The sequence below is a fragment of the Micrasema longulum genome, unplaced genomic scaffold, assembly GCF_059751315.1.
Source record: "Micrasema longulum isolate JH-2025_06_02 unplaced genomic scaffold, ASM5975131v1 h1tg000820l, whole genome shotgun sequence".
Classification (NCBI taxonomy): Eukaryota; Metazoa; Arthropoda; class Insecta; order Trichoptera; family Brachycentridae; genus Micrasema; species Micrasema longulum.
In genome coordinates this window covers 141,324-157,186 of record NW_028278012.1, presented here as the reverse complement: position 1 = coordinate 157,186, position 15,863 = coordinate 141,324, and the positions used below count along the sequence as shown (strand labels likewise).

The following is a 15,863-nucleotide window of genomic DNA, read 5'->3' as shown; positions in this document are numbered from 1 at the left end:
CCATGATGAATTACCAATACTCACAATGAGGAATTCCAGCTCAACCCGGAATTAAATTTTAAAAATGTTTTCGTGAATATAAAAAAATTTTGGAGTAAGATGAAATATCTCAAAAACGCACGCAAAAATAAATAAAAAATGTTAAAAATAGTATTCATTTTAAAATCGTAAATAATGACGTCACTCCTTATATCTACGTGTAGTATTTCCGGTTTCCGCTTAAAGCCCCCGCACCTTGTAAGGAACGTTTTGACCATAGAAAAAAAAAGAGTATAATTTGTATAATTTGACATTTCAACCAGAGATTATGTCAACGTTCTAGGTTTTTCCAAATCGAAACGTTCGTAAAAACAACCATAACATAGAAATGAGCAAATTACGATCAACTAAATGAAGTAATCAAAGCAATATTCCGTAGATTCTTGTCAGGTCAGTGAAAGTAAGAACGCCAACCGTCACTACTGAAAAGTGACACACTGATTGCAGTCATTTGGTGCAGTATTTGATAAATGTCACTTTAAAAAATCATATCTTAGTAAATAACGCATAAATTTTTCAAAAATATTTTTGCTTAGTTAAATAGTACGCTAATAGAAAATAAATAAATAAGAAAACAGTGGAATTCCACATTGAAATAAACGAACCGGGTTGTTGTCCCGTGGCTAGTGTCTCGGACTCACGGCTCAAAGGTCCGTGGTTCGAATCCCACTCTACCCCAACTTGATTACTATTTTCTAATATTCATTCATCCATTTTCAACTAGTTAGTTACAGATCGTTAAAAATGGCCCTTAAAATAAAATATTTGGGTAAATCACGCAAATATATATATTTTTTTAATTTGCAGAGACATGTGCATGGGGCATATCGATGTACGGTTTTAAGACAGGTGCCTTACGAAAAGAGATAAAAAAATACTAGAGGCCTTTATCATGTGGTTGGCGAGTTAAGGTCGGTGGTTTAAATAATAAAAAAAGTATTTCTTCCAGAATGGGGCCGACCAGCCGTTGGAAGAGGCGCGCTTGGTGGAAGAAATCCGCTCCCTCTGTCTCCGGAACGAGAGTCAGAACCTCCTCAGTCCCTCGACCCCTTCCTCGGAGGACACCCCTCAGCGAAGGCGGGTGGCCTCCTTCACCACGCGCAAGATCAGCCTCACCTGCCAGACCCTGCATAGAAGCGCGGCCGAGTTCGCGTCGGAGCCGATGCTGTCTCCTCCCAAGGGGTTCGGAAGACTGCGGTCGCCGCTCCCGAGCCCCGTGCCCTCTCCGATCGGAAGCCCGATCCCCAGCCCGTCCCACAGAAGTCGTTTCAAGGTCTCGCGAGTCTCCGATTCGTCTTCCCTCACCTCCGAGAGCCCGTCGCCCTCGACTCCTCCGAGCAGCCGCAGCTCGAACTCCTTCCTCGCCTCGTCGAGGTTCAAGGTCGTCACGCTTTCCGAACCTCCGCCGCAAATTTCGGTCGTCGCGCCCGACGATTCGACCAACCGATCGCCGATGATCAACGTCTCCATACAGACAACGGAAAGTGACAATGTCCTGCGGCAGCAGATCAAGAACTCGCGATTCAGCATCGTCCGGTACAAAAACGTCATGAGCGAAGAGCCCGTCAAAAAGGAAACGAATTCCGATCATGTCATATTGGAAACAAGTGCGAAAGTCGATCTCGAAGTCGCGTCGGGGAAAAGAAAGGTCTCGGACGCTATCGATATTTCCGTACCGTCCGAATCGAAGCCGGTTTTCGGCGCTATCAAAAAAAACAAAAGCGAATCGAGTCTCGATAGTCCCGATCTCGAAGTTTCTCGTCTCATGAACCAAAATAAGCAGCAGTACGACAGCGCGTCGAGCCTGGATATATCCGGCAGCTCCGTCGAGTCTCTGAACACGCTGGAGGCTTCCAGAGCCAAGGGCAAGCAGGACGGATTCGATTTCGAAAAGAGTGACCGGGTCGTGTTCTCGATACAGGACGACGACGAACCTTTCCTCGAGGGAGAGAGAGACGTCTTCCCCGTCCAGGATTACAAAAACCCTTTTATCTGTCCCGTGGGCGAGACTATTCCTACCAAAAACCACGGCAGAAAACTCGCTAATCTTTCTGCATCCTCGAACGAAAGCAGTCTTGAGTCTAGTACATTTGAATCGGGAGTTGCGGTGCATCTCCCGCCCGGATCCAACGTGAATCTATTGAACTCGTCAGTTTCTAGCGAGGAGAGTGTGTCTCCCAATATATTTGGCAAGCATATGAAATTGCACGGATCCGTTACTAGTTTGGAAGCCAGCATAAGCTCGGTTGACTCGTACAAGAGCGGCAATAATGCGTACGCGAGTCCTCTCTCCTCCACGCTCGGAACCTTCACATTTCCCTCCAACGACACTCAGATAGACTCCGTAGACTCGGGAATCTGCCAGTCGGAGTCCAAAACTCGAAACCAATCACTCAACGAGTCGTTCTCCTCCAACGAAGGCACGTTGACAAGCAGCTCTAATCTTAAATCGACATTTTTCTCGATGGGAAGGGACTCGTCGCTCTCGGTCGAAAGTGACAATGAACGAAGTGAGTGCAAAGTCGACGTCGCCCCCCGACGAGTCGCGAGTTTGCTGGACGTACCGTCGATCCAAAAACAAAGGTCCAGAAAGATCTCTTGGGTCTCTCCTACAAATTTCTGTTCCTCTCAACAACCGGGAAAGAAAGAAGAGGAACCGAGCGCGCAGCAACCGAAGGCGCCGTTATCGCTACCGGAAAAACTACTAAGCCTTTTCCACCCTGGAAACTATTTCTCCAAAAGCTCCGACGACAAAAAGACGTCTGACAGCCAGAGCTCTTCCAGGAGAGACTCGCAATCTTCCACCGGCTCGGCTTCTGGAAGCTCCTTCTGGCTGTGGAACCTCGGAGGCGGCGCCGCTAACAAGGCGATGGATTTAAAAGCGTCGGCTGCGATCGAAAGACTGAAGAAATACGGCGAAAGCTTCGAAACGGCTCTGCAGTTTGGAGATTCGGATTTCAAACACCAAGATGCCGAATACACGGAAATTACTCCAATCCCTCATTCCAAAGAGATGGACATAAATCCCTTGCCGAGCATGGAAACTGCATATTTAGACGACAGCCCCAACCTAGTAGTCGAGTCTGAAACTCTTTCCAAATACCCCGAGCGAACTTCCAAACATCTTAGAGGTTTCTTGGACTCGGAATACGTTAATCAGACCATCTCGGAGTGCGTGATACATCCATTCGCTCCATGCCAAGTGACCGCAGATTGCACCCTGACTCTGCCGGAGACCACGGACTTCGAAGACAGTTGTACGTGCGTTCAGAATCGCGGAGATCGCACCGTCCCCGCAGTGATCAAAGACATTTTAACTACGGGTATCGAAGATTTGAGTATAGGAGATTGGTGCGATGGCAAAAATGCCACTGCTGATCCATTTCAGACTCTAGATCTCGCCGAAGCTCCGGTCTCTGCGGAGTTTGATGTGATTACGGACCTGGGAAAGACCGTGGATTCAACAGACAAGGTAAAAGGAGACGGAGCATCGAACAGTACAAATAATTTAGCCGGCGAAGCCGACAATGTGGGTGTTAGTGATTTTAGTTTAGCAACGAGTCGAAGTCCGACGTTGAGTGATTCCGATCGGCGAAACATTTACAAGATCGTCAACGATCTCTGTGACCGAGCTGAAGCCATCGCCCGCGAACGTCTCAATTTCAAACCCCTCGAAAACTGTGATAAATTAGCCCCATTGGAGTGCGACAAAGGCCAAGTACAAAACGTAGGTATTAGTGTATTAAGAAACGAGTGCGGGACGTGTATTATTAATGTTAAAAATGACGAAACTGATCTCATTATCGACACCGACGCCAAACTCGCGAGGCCCACGGACCTGCGAGTCAAACCGATCGCCAAACCGGAGTTCTCCGCCGTGCTGAAGCAGTCCATCGGGCTCGATAACAAGACGTCCCCGGACCGCCAGCTGAGCCCGGACTCGGGGACGTCCGTAGAAAACTTACCCAGCAAAATCATCCGGAGGATCAAGGAAAACATCAGTCCGGAGAACACTCTGACTTCCAGCATGACCAACACGAAGGCTCTGGCTCAGGAACTACTCGAGAGGAAGAGCGTGCTCGGAGTTATTTGGGATGTAACTCAGAACAGTGACATTTTAGATAAAAGAGATATTAAAATCATCGAGCCGGACAAACTAGCCGACGAAGCCATCTGTCGACTCTACGACGAGCTTGTCGAACCGCTCATCGCGATAGAAGAAACCGAGTACCAAAACCTCGATGTCGTCGACAGAAACAGCAACGAAAGCAACGACGACAACCGCAATTTGAATCTAGACTTCGTCAACAAGTTCGACGCCGACCTTAATGAGAATAAATCCACGGAGAAGCCGCCCGAAGTGTACATAGAAGAGTGCGGAGACATCGATGAGGGCAGCGACGCCCTCACGATACTGGATCTTATTTCTGAAGACGTGACGCTCTGCGACGCGTCGATAATCGGCGAAGACGTCGCCGCGTCGATCGATTCGACGAAACACTCGACAGTACAAAGTGCCTTGAACGAAGCTGACGAACTCAAACAGAACGTGCTCATGTTGGAAGCTCTGATTCCGATTTCGATCGCGATAGACGTCGCTTCGGAAATGATCGACGGAAATGAAAAATCTCCCATCGTCACCGACTTCGTGCCCGTGTCCATTCTGAAGAGCACGGCCACCTCGACGCCGCAGGACATACCCGAAGCGAAGAAGCCGTTCCCGTGCTACGGATACACCCACCCGATCCCCTCGAAGAAGTCGTCCAAGGGCCTGCCGATGCGCTGCGGAAGCCTCCCGGAGAACCCGTCGGCGATCTCCTGCAGCCCGAGCAGCTTCCAGGACGGCCGCCGAGCGAAATCGCGGTCGCCGGATCCGAACGCGCTCGGCAAGATGGCGCGCGATTCCGTGTACGGCCTCAACATGACCGAGACCGAGGCCGAGGAGCTGCGGACCTCCGGCCGGCTGGCCTCCCTCGAGAGCGTCAAGTCTCTGGGCTCGGTCTCCGAGGACATCGAGGACATGTCCTCCAACTACGTGTGCCGATCCTTCAGCGGGTCCAAGAGCCTGGAGCCGGGGGTCAGCCAGGACAGTCTGGCCTCGCTCGGCTCCATATCGGAGACCACGTCGGAGCCTGATAACTTTCACGGCCCCAAAGAATATGATACCAATTAGAACTGAAAAGAGAGTTGAAAACTTTGGAACTTTTTTTCTATTATGTTCAGTGATCTATAATTAAATTCACACATTACAAGTGTGACGAAAGTTAATATTGTGACGCCTGCGACAATGAAGTGCGGCATTTGTTCCCTATGCTCTTAGCTGCCAATGTTTACGCAACTTCATGAGCGTGCAAACGTCCTAAGTGCCATCATACACCGCTGTTACTACTGTACGGGACGAACCTGTCTATTTATTATACGTCACTGAGTATGTCCAAATGTTTGTCGAAGGGTTCTGGATTTGACTCTAGGATTTTTATTTTATGCGTGTGACTACATTTCACTTCATACATCGGGCTGTTGTCTCGTGGCTAGTGTCTCGGACTCGTGGCTCGAAGGTCCGTGGTTCGAATCCCACTCTACCCCAACTTGACTCCCATTTTCCAAAGTGAATTGTGTACAACTCGTTGAAAATGGGCCTCAAAATGAAATATTTGGGTAAATCACAGGACCGCAAATATTTATTTTTCTTAATACCGCGCAACCGTGCGAATAGTCCTGACAACTTTTGTTACGTGTGTGGAAGTGACTTAAGCCTCAAAAAAGAAATATTACTCAACAATTTAAAAATAAATAATAACTGAAATTTTGGGGGTAAGGTTGAGAACAGGGGTGGTATTCTGAATCTTCTCTACCCACTAGAGGGTTGTTGATTCGAGGAAATTTTTTTTGGCACGTGACTACACTTTGCTCAATATACGGCCACATTAAATATCAAGAGACGTGTAAAACTGTTTTAAAAAAAAAACAATACGGTTCGGTCAATTCAACCTAATTACGCGTTTTTGGGTTCTAAATGAAAATCATCGTGTTTGGTTTCGCAAATTCATATTTATTTGACGTTTTACCATCAGTGTGGCCGTATATGAAGCAAAGTGTTAACGCACTAAAAAAAAAAAAATCTCTAAATTAACCGCTCTCTACCCCCGCGAGAAGATTTAGAATAGCACTAGTTTATTATAAGGAGGAAGTTCAGGCGTTTTTTTTTTTTTTTTTAATTTTTTGAAAGGATGTCGAACTAAGCCAAATAAATAATTTTTTTTTTTTTATGTATCACATTATCATCGCTACAATTTTTTACGTTTTGTAATTTTTAAATTACTCCGCGCGACACATCACTAGTTCTCTTCGGTGAGTTGTCCCGATTGGCGGGTCGGTTTCCCGGAAACTGGCAATCTATCACAACACTATCATTTCAATGATTTAGAAGAACTTGTGACGTCATTTAAAGTACAGTAAAACCTCGATTTACATTTTCCGCTTTTTACATCGTGATGTTCAGGACCCATTTTTCTTCATACATTCTCGTACAAATATTACCCCCAATTGACGTTTTTTATATTTTTCATAACCCCGGTTTTACGCTTAAAAATTTTCGGAATTCATTTGATGTGTCAAAAAAGCCAAAATTATGTCGTAATAATGATGCCGCGGCCCGCGAATGAAGAATAAAAACAGGTAAACAACTAATAAAGGATAAATTATTGTCTTAACCTAAATTCAAAGCAGGTGCGTGTAGTTTACCTTTTTGTTTAAGTGTCTTCCTTTAGGGTTAGTTTTAGTTTTCATTTGAACAAAAACGTCATATTGACTTGTACAAATCATGATAGGCAGTTGACAAACGTTTAGGGACAATAAATTGCGATGTTTAAAACATTACAATAGAAATATTTAAAGCTGTAAAAAAGATGGTTCAAAAATTGTCATAAAAGTGTGAAACAATTTGCATCGATCTGTATGACAGTTGTTTTTAGTGATGCCATAGGAAAAAAAGCCATGGGGAAACATTTATTACACATTTATTTATTATATATACGGCCTAATCAAATTACATGAAGAAACATAAATGCAAGAAACTGAACAAAAACACATAAAACTATGTAGCTAAGACAAACAAGGGCAAAACAATAATGGTACACAATATATTCATAAAAACGAAAGACATAAGACTTCGAGCTAAACTATGGCAATCCAACTTCGTCACTTTTCATTAGTGACGTCATGAAACGGTTGGCGTTCTTACTTTCACTGACCTGACAAGACTCTACGGAATATTGCTTTGATTACTTCATTTAGTTGATCATAATTTGCTCGTTTCTATGTTATGGTTGTTTTTACGAACGTTTCGATTTAGAAAAACCTAGAAAGTTGACATAATCTCTGGTTGAAATGTCAAATTATACAAATTATACTCTTTTTTTTTTCTATGGTCAAAACGTTCCTTAAAAGGTGCGGGGGCTTTTAAGCGGAAACCGAAAATACTACACGTGGATATAAGGAGTGACGTCATTATTTACGATTTATAATGAATACTAATTTTAACATTTTTTATTTATTTTTGCGTGCGTTTTTGAGATATTTCATCCTACTTCAAAATTTTTTGATATTCATGTGTACACGAAAACATTTTTAAAATTAAATTCCGGGTTGGGCCGGAATTCCTCATTGCACCGATGTGAATAAATTACGTACATCGATTTATATCACTTTTCGTCACAGTTCTTTAGAATAAACTGACCGATCAAAGCGTTGTTACGTGTTGTGATAGATTCCGGTTTCCAGCGGCCATTTTTTTCAACGTTAGGTGTATTTTTACGCTACGGGGCTCTACTTTTAAATGTCAGCGGAACTCGTGACAAACGGGCGGAGTGAATTAAAATTTACAAAACTTTAAAAAATCGTAGTGACGATAATACAATATATTAAAATGAAATTTACTTAGGCTCGGTTTGAGATAGTCTTTTAGCAAATATATATATTTTTTTGAATACCCAACTTTATTATTTCCCGGACTGGGCAACGAAAATGCTTTTCAATTTTCATACTTGGACCAGTCGGCTCGAGAAAGCCCAAACGTTTGTAGAGGAAAATTTAATTTTAACCCTCTTGGGATCTTATTAAAATTGATGAAAATGCCGGAGATCTTTTACGAGGAGGGAATACGGTAGCTTAGCCATTTACACGGCTTATGACCCGTCGTCCGACCTTTGCACACTGTCTATCTTCACGGGCCTGGGACGAGACAATAATAATATATTTTGTAAATTTTTTATCGCGCTGTTTTCGTGGGTAATCAGTTCAAGGGCGCTGTGCATTATACTTCATTAAAAAAATAAGTTCTATCAATAGGCTAACTCTTAATTACTATTTACCAACAGACAAATTTTACAAATCATGTAATACGCATAATATGGTACTCCTAAAAATTACACCTTAAAATGTAGCACTTTTTAAGTCAGGAAAGCATTACACAAATAAACAAGTTTTTAGTTTTTTTTTTCTGAAAAGGAATTCTGTCGCACAATTTCAAACTTCCGGACGCAGCGCATTCCACGCCAAAGGTCCGGCTATCGCTAAGCCCTATCGCCAAATTTGTAACTCTGGTTGCGCGAATGAGGTCGCATCGCCTTCCTAACAGCGGAACAGGAGGCCGAGCGGAGAGTGAGGCGCCAGCTCGTCCGGAACGCGGAGTTCCGTAAGGCGTTGAGGAGCCGTGTTATGCATCTCCTTGTACATCAGCCGACACGGCGCATTCTGGAAAACGTAGCCAGTGAAGACTCAGAAGCGACGGGGTAATGTGATCGTACTTTGATACACCGAAGATTAACCTGGCAGCCGCATTCAGAATGGACTGCGATCGCTTCATTTTATGTTTGATTATGTCCAAATGCTTTCAGACTGGCTGACTTTCCTCCCTAGGGAGTTGTTCATATTTAAATTTAGTTCAACAGAGAGGGAAAACATTTTCGGGAAGGGAATATGGAAGTCTAGGCATTTACAGGGCTTATGACCTGTCATTGGCTGGTTTAAGTGGCCACTTTACACACTGTGTAACATTCTGCCCATGTTTGAACATCCACATTTCCTCAAGTTTTCCATCTGTTGACTTTTGTGAAGTAAAAGAGCTGAAACCTTAATCACATGGGTGAGATTCATCCGGCTGAACCAAATCACCTACTAGGAAACAATTTTTCTACTTAGTCACTTAAACCAGCCAATGTCAGGTCATAAGGCCTGTAAATGCCTAGACTTCCATATTCCCTTCTCGAAAATGTTTTCCCTCTCTGTTGAAATAAATTTAAACATAAAAGATTATTTAATCCCAGGGTCTGTCTGTCTGGACACCCCGTACCTATGTAAAAATTCAAAACTCAATTTCCGTGTGATATATCTTAAAACCGTGAACTGTGTAAGGCTGAGACACGCATTATCGACAGAGTCGAGAAAGGGGCGCCGCGTCGGTCTGGACATGTGGAGCGAATGGACAACGAAAGAACGGCTAAAAGGATCTACGATGCGAATGTTGATGGATGCAGAAAACGAGGAAGGCCGAGAAAGACGTTGCACGATCGAGTCCATCAAACACTTGAAGATTGACCTGTCAAAAGTAGGAATAATCGGCATGCGTGCATGAGATGATGTATGAGTGTAGAGCAAGCGAGGCCTGTATGCAAAGATAGAGTGATATGGCGTTCTATCCTCTCTGCTTACCCCTCCGGAGAAACGGCGTGATGGTTTATATTTTTAAAAACAATTGTTGATACATAGTTCTACATACTATGTCGAGACACGTATGGATTACTAACACATTTTTTGTTCACAAAATATACGTCCCGCTCGTTCCAGGGCGCAAGATTAATTTCAAGGACGTATTTATGCGTCCCGTTCGGTTAGCAGGTTAAAAAACGTAATTTGCCGAAAATATCGCTTACGTTGTTCTGCCGATTATGGCTCGATATATTCCATCGCAATAATCCACTCTATATCACAAATGCGTTCACTAAAATACGAGCTCATTAATATTTTCGGATACACTCAATTTGCCTTAGCTGGTAGAAACAAGAGCCGACAGCCTCGCTGATTTTGAAAGTTCACCGTCAACGTGAACGCCTAAAAGCTTAACAGCGGGTAAAATATCTGATCCAGCGTCTAACGAGGGGTCTTTACACTGTCACATTTATTTTTTATTTTATTTATTTAACTTTTTGTACAGAATGTTATTTGTAGGTTGGCGGGCTTATTGCCAAATGGCAATTTCTTCCAACCAACCAATAAAAAAAAAGTTTATTTTTATAATTCAAGTTACAGAACATATTCAATTGAAAAAAAAGATTAAAAAGCTAAAGATATATTAAAATAGAAATAAACTTAATAAATTACCTAAAATCAAAACTATTACTCAATGGGAAAAAGGAAAAAAGAGGAAAGAGGAAAGGAGGAGAGATTAAGGAAGAGAAAAGAGATGTTTCTTTAGACATGATTTAAACAGAGATAATGTAGTAACATCTTTGATGGTGGATGGGAGATGATTCCACAGTGGAGCCGCATGGACACTATATGAGTTAGAGAAGAAAGAGGAATTGTGGATGGGTATTAAGAGAGTGCCTCGAGAATTAGAACGAAGAGGTTAACCATGAACTGATAAGCGTTGAAATTTTTCACGCAGGCGTTAGGACTATGAAGTACATTGAACAGAAGTGAGAGAGAGTGATAGTCTCTCCGCTGTCTAATTTTGAACCATTTCAGTTGCCGACGATAATCAGAAATGTGGTCATATTTCCTCGTTTCCATACGAACAATCTATTGTATTGTTCATATGAAAACGGTACTTCACCTCTGCTCGATTTCCTCATTCAGGATTTTTACCGGAGAGCCGTCGTCGAGTCGAAAACACTCATCCGGGGTCTCGTTCTATTACGCGCGCAGAACTGTGTTCCTCATTACATTACCGCACGTATGATGAAAGCGTTCACTCGAACCAGCCGACGACGGGCCAGACGCGCCGTATCGCTCAGCTCGCGTACTCCCTTCCCGGGTCTCCATCATTGTTGAAATATTTGTAAATGTGGGCGAGTGTGCTTATTGTTATGCTGTTGGTTACATCAGAATATTTTTATATGTGACTTTGATGTAATTTTGTTTACGGCATATTTTTTGACTTTAATTCTTACTTAAATTATATGTAAATTATATGAAAATGTTTAAAGAATAGTATTAATGATTGTAGAAATATGAAAAATGTATATGCGTTCGTTGCAACGTTATATTATATATACCGAAAATTGTAAATACATATGTTTTGATCAGAACGATGCTTATTTTATTTTCCTATCCTAATTAATTTATGTTTTACCATCTCTCTAGGACAGTTAATTAATTTATTTTATTTTTCATTTTTATTTATTCATATTTTTCGCTTACAAACTATAATTAATAATAAAAATAATGTGACCTCACTGGGGTTTCCCGTGCCGAGGACACTTAACAATTTAGTTTTTTTAAATTACATTTGAGAATAAACAAAGAAGACTAACTTAAAAAACAAACATAATTAACAAAAATTCAGACAGTTTTAAAAACAAGGTATTTATGTACATCTATATTATTCATATTACAAAACACACAATGAAAACAACAAAAACCTAACATAAGCTTTACAGTTGTGGAGCAGTTGATTCAGCATTAATTAATTTATTTATATATACGCCCAACGGGCATTTTTAAGGGCATATTTATGCGTAGAAAATTATTATAAAGCAAAGTTGAAATACACAATGGTATATAGTAGACTCAGTGGGAGTAGAAGCGGGAGAGAGAAGTTTATAATTGAATTTGATTCAGTGATCGTTTGAAAGAAGACAACTTGTTATCGAAGAAATCAAGACTGGTATGTTTGTTGGCAGACCTGAGAATTCTGGGCATAGGGGAATAAAAACCATAGTTAGTTCTATGGTTATCGGTATGAAAGAGTAAGTTTTGTCTGAGGTTTCTAGTTGGGATATTTAATTTTATTGAGCTCAGTAGTTCAGTATCATGAATCCCAATTTATTTATTTTGTGACGTGTTTCTCTGATCAAAAAACTGTTTTGTTGGTTGGAATCAGTTGGGCAAACTTCAAATGCAAACAAAGGAATTCGATACAAAAATATACAAAATTTAATCCGACACTCTCTCGGTATCATGCCTACAAAATGTCTAAGAGAATCGTCTCCAATATTATCTGACCAAAGATTGGCCACTGTATTTTGAATAAACATTTGTTTAAAATCCAGATTGTGGACGGTCCTCGGTGTGAGTGTGGGCTTGACGAGGAATGCATAGACCACGCTTTGTTTTACCTTTTTCTATTGGAAAGTTTTATTTTCAATCCCATCTCTCTAAGATAGTTAATTTATTTATTTATTACCTATCAATGCCAATTTATTTATTTTGAAACCTGTTTCTCTGTGACAGTTTTATTGTTGATTTATTTCAAATTCCAGCGTATCTATTTTCAATACCATCTCTCTTAGATAGTTAATTTATTTATTTATTACCTATCAATCCCAATTTATTTATTTTGAAACCTGTTTCTCTGTGACAGTTTTATTGTTGATTTATTTTAATTTCCAGTGTATCGTATTGATCGGGTTGTGGTCCTGTGGCTAGTGTCTCGGATTCACGGACCAAAGGTCTGTGGTTTGAATCCCACTCTACCCCAACTGGATTCCATTTTCTAATAGTGAGTTATTTACAACTCGTTGAAAATGGACCTTAAAATTAAATATTTGGGTAAATCATAAAAACGCAAATATTTCTTTAAAAAAAAAAAATCTATTTTCAATACCATCTCTCTCAGACAGTTAATTAATTTATTTATTACTTATTAATCCCAATCGATTTATTTGGAAATCTTTTTCTCTGTGACAGTTTTATTGTTGATTTATTATAAATTCCAGTTTATTTATATTTAATCCTGTCCCATCGGATAGTTCAATTATTTATTTTAAAACCTGTTTCTCTTAGACAGTTTTATTATTAATTTCAATTTATCTGCTGTCAATCCCATCTCTCTGAAATAGTTAATTTATTTATTTATTACCAGCTATCAATCCCAATTGATTTATTTTGAAACCTGTTTCTCTGTGACAGTTTTATTGTTGATTTATTTTAAATTCCAATGTATCTATTTTCAATACCATCTCTCTTAGATAGTTAATTTATTTATCACCTATCAATCCCAATAAATATATTTTGAAACCGTCTCGAAACATGTTTCTCTTGTACAGTTTTATCATTAATTTATTTTTAATTTCAACCAGTTTATTTTCAATCCCATCTCTCTAAGATAGTTAATTAATTAATTTATTACCTATTAATCCCAATTTATTTATTTTAAACCCTGTTTCTCTGGGACAGTTCAATTATTTATTTATTTACTAAGGAAATCATAGTCTTTATATAAATACAAGCTAATAAAGAACAATTTAAAAAATACCAATTACAGATTTCACATTAATTTATTATGAATGCAGGAAGAGAGGGGAAAAAATAATCAAATTCTAAAAAAGTAAATATATGAAAATATAAATATTAAATAAAAAGTACATAAAAGGGAGAAGGCATTGTATAGCTCCAATTCTACTTTATTTAAATTCCAATTTATCCATTTTTAATCCCATCTCTATAAGACACCTAATTTATTTATTTAATACGAGTATCATTCCTAATTTATTTGTTTTGAAACCAGTTTCTCTAAGACAGTTATTTATACTTTTTTCATTAAAATGTATTTATCTTCAGTCCCAACTCTCTTTGCCAATATTTCTCACCTTACTTCTTCTCTTCTCTTCGAGAAGCAGGACCATTCAACTTCAACCGACCAATGACCTTTATTTGCATGAATCTACCGGACAAATTACTAAAATGTTATTCCCCACAATTGCCTTTGATTTCAGGAGAATGAAGAAAGTCGGCTTTGGATTAACCCAAATCTTCACGGGTTACGGTGGATTCATGAGCTACCTGCATTTCTCCAAGATCTCCGAGATCGACAGCAGCCCATGTGATGACGAAACACCTCAAGAAGTCCCTCACTGTTGATGCATTGCCCCCTTTTCAGCTTTCAGAGACAGCAGCTGAAGGCGCGATGCAGAAGTTTGGGCGACATCAGACCGGTGATACTTCTTAAAGGACTCACACGAGAGGTAGTATCTTACATGGTCAAGTTAGTGCAGGACATTGGTAATATACACCGAAGTAGGACACAATATGCCCAAAACTTTGCTCTGAAGAGTTTTAAGTGGTTTTCTCTTTACAAGAGCAAATGCTGAGAAGTTGCTGATTGGCCCACCATAGAATATCCTTTCTGGGGTGGTATTCTGAACGCTAAAGCGCGCGTAGAAAACACATTTTTAACACATATTTTGGAAGAGTGATCTCTTTGCGCTCAATTTCGTTCAGAATACCAGCCCTGATGCCAACACTGATAGAGAAAATAGAAGCTTCTTAAAAACAAAAAAAATACACTTTAAAGCAATATAAACCTTGCACATAATAGTCAACGTAAATAATAAATGCAACACTTATCTAAAAAAAATAATATCCAATTTCTCTAATTAACATATTACAACAGAGATGAAGAACATTTAAGAGAAGGTAATATAGAAGTCTAGGCATCTACAGGGCTTCCTGTTGTAATATGTTAATATAAACAGCTCCCCAGGGAGTTGAATCCAGTCCTTGTCTACAAAAATTTGGACAAACTCAAAATATTGTCAATTTCTCTAAGACTTAATTTATTCATTCTTCTTCGTTTTTTAATGGCCTTTTTACCTCTCAACTCCTGTGTTCTGGCCAGTGTCGAGTTTTTAATTATTATTTTTTTAATATTTACACATTTGTTAGTCAAATATAAGGTATAAAAGTTAGTGAGTTAGTATTTGATATAATATATAAATATAATAATATAACATATTTACAGCTTGACACCATTTATAACTAGATATTTACATATAATTTTAAATACACGTTTATTGGGTGGGGACAGGAGAGTAAGAATATGAAAAGGGAATGGGATGTTGATATTGGAGAGGTTGGATAGGAACTCAGGATAACAATCATTAATGGGACATCCAAAAAAAACATGATTTAGATCTTCCTCCTCAAGCGGACATTCGCGCATGGCAGAGTCCCAGACATGGATTCTGAACAGGTGAGAACCATTACAACAGTATCCAGTACGCATTCTGCATATGGAAGATGTCTCAAATTTGTTTAGAATCACTTGGAAAACCAAGGCTACATTTAGTTTCAATTGGAAAAGATGTCTTCCATTGGCTTGGGATGAGGCTACCTAATATTCTTGCCATGTGCAAAGTTGCTTCTCCTTTGTCATAACGAATTTATTCATTCATTATCAATTCCAGTTTGATTTATTTAATACCAATTTATTTATTTTCAATCCCGTCTCTCTCCGAGAGTTTACATATTATTTATGCGTCAACAGATGGAAGAGTTGAGGAAATGTGAATGTTTAAACATGCGCTGAATGGTGAATGTTACACAGTGTGTAAAGTGGCCACTTGAACCAGTCAATGACAGGTCACAAGCCCTGTAAATGCCTAGACTTCCATATTCCCTCCTCAAAAATGTGTTCCCTCTCTGTTGCAATAAATTAAAATCATGTATTTTTTGGTACAAAATTTTATGAGCGTAATTTTTTAACCTTTTCTTCTTTTGACCAGTCTGTTTTTTAGTTGAATTAAAGATCAAAAATATAATAAATATTACTAACGCATGTGTAAATAAATAAATAAACTTGACACTGGCTAGAATACCCCAGT

General features: G+C 39.8%; 1 protein-coding gene across 2 annotated transcripts in view; it reads left to right on the top strand.

Moving 5' to 3' along the window:
• The window catches only part of LOC148278837 (uncharacterized), a 39,836-nt gene extending 25,219 nt beyond the window's left edge, over nt 1-14,617 (top strand). Inside the window, exons 11-12 of one of the 2 annotated variants that reach the window (XM_088230810.1) lie at nt 989-3,511; nt 13,977-14,617. In XM_088230810.1, the coding sequence (XP_088086936.1) occupies nt 989-3,511; nt 13,977-14,087 (2,634 nt within the window). In that variant the 3' untranslated portion in view covers nt 14,088-14,617. Of the gene's footprint in view, nt 1-988; nt 5,809-13,976 lie in introns of those variants that run through there. The other variant, XM_088230809.1, reaches the window with a different exon arrangement.
• Nucleotides 14,618-15,863: the final 1,246 nt, after the last annotated feature.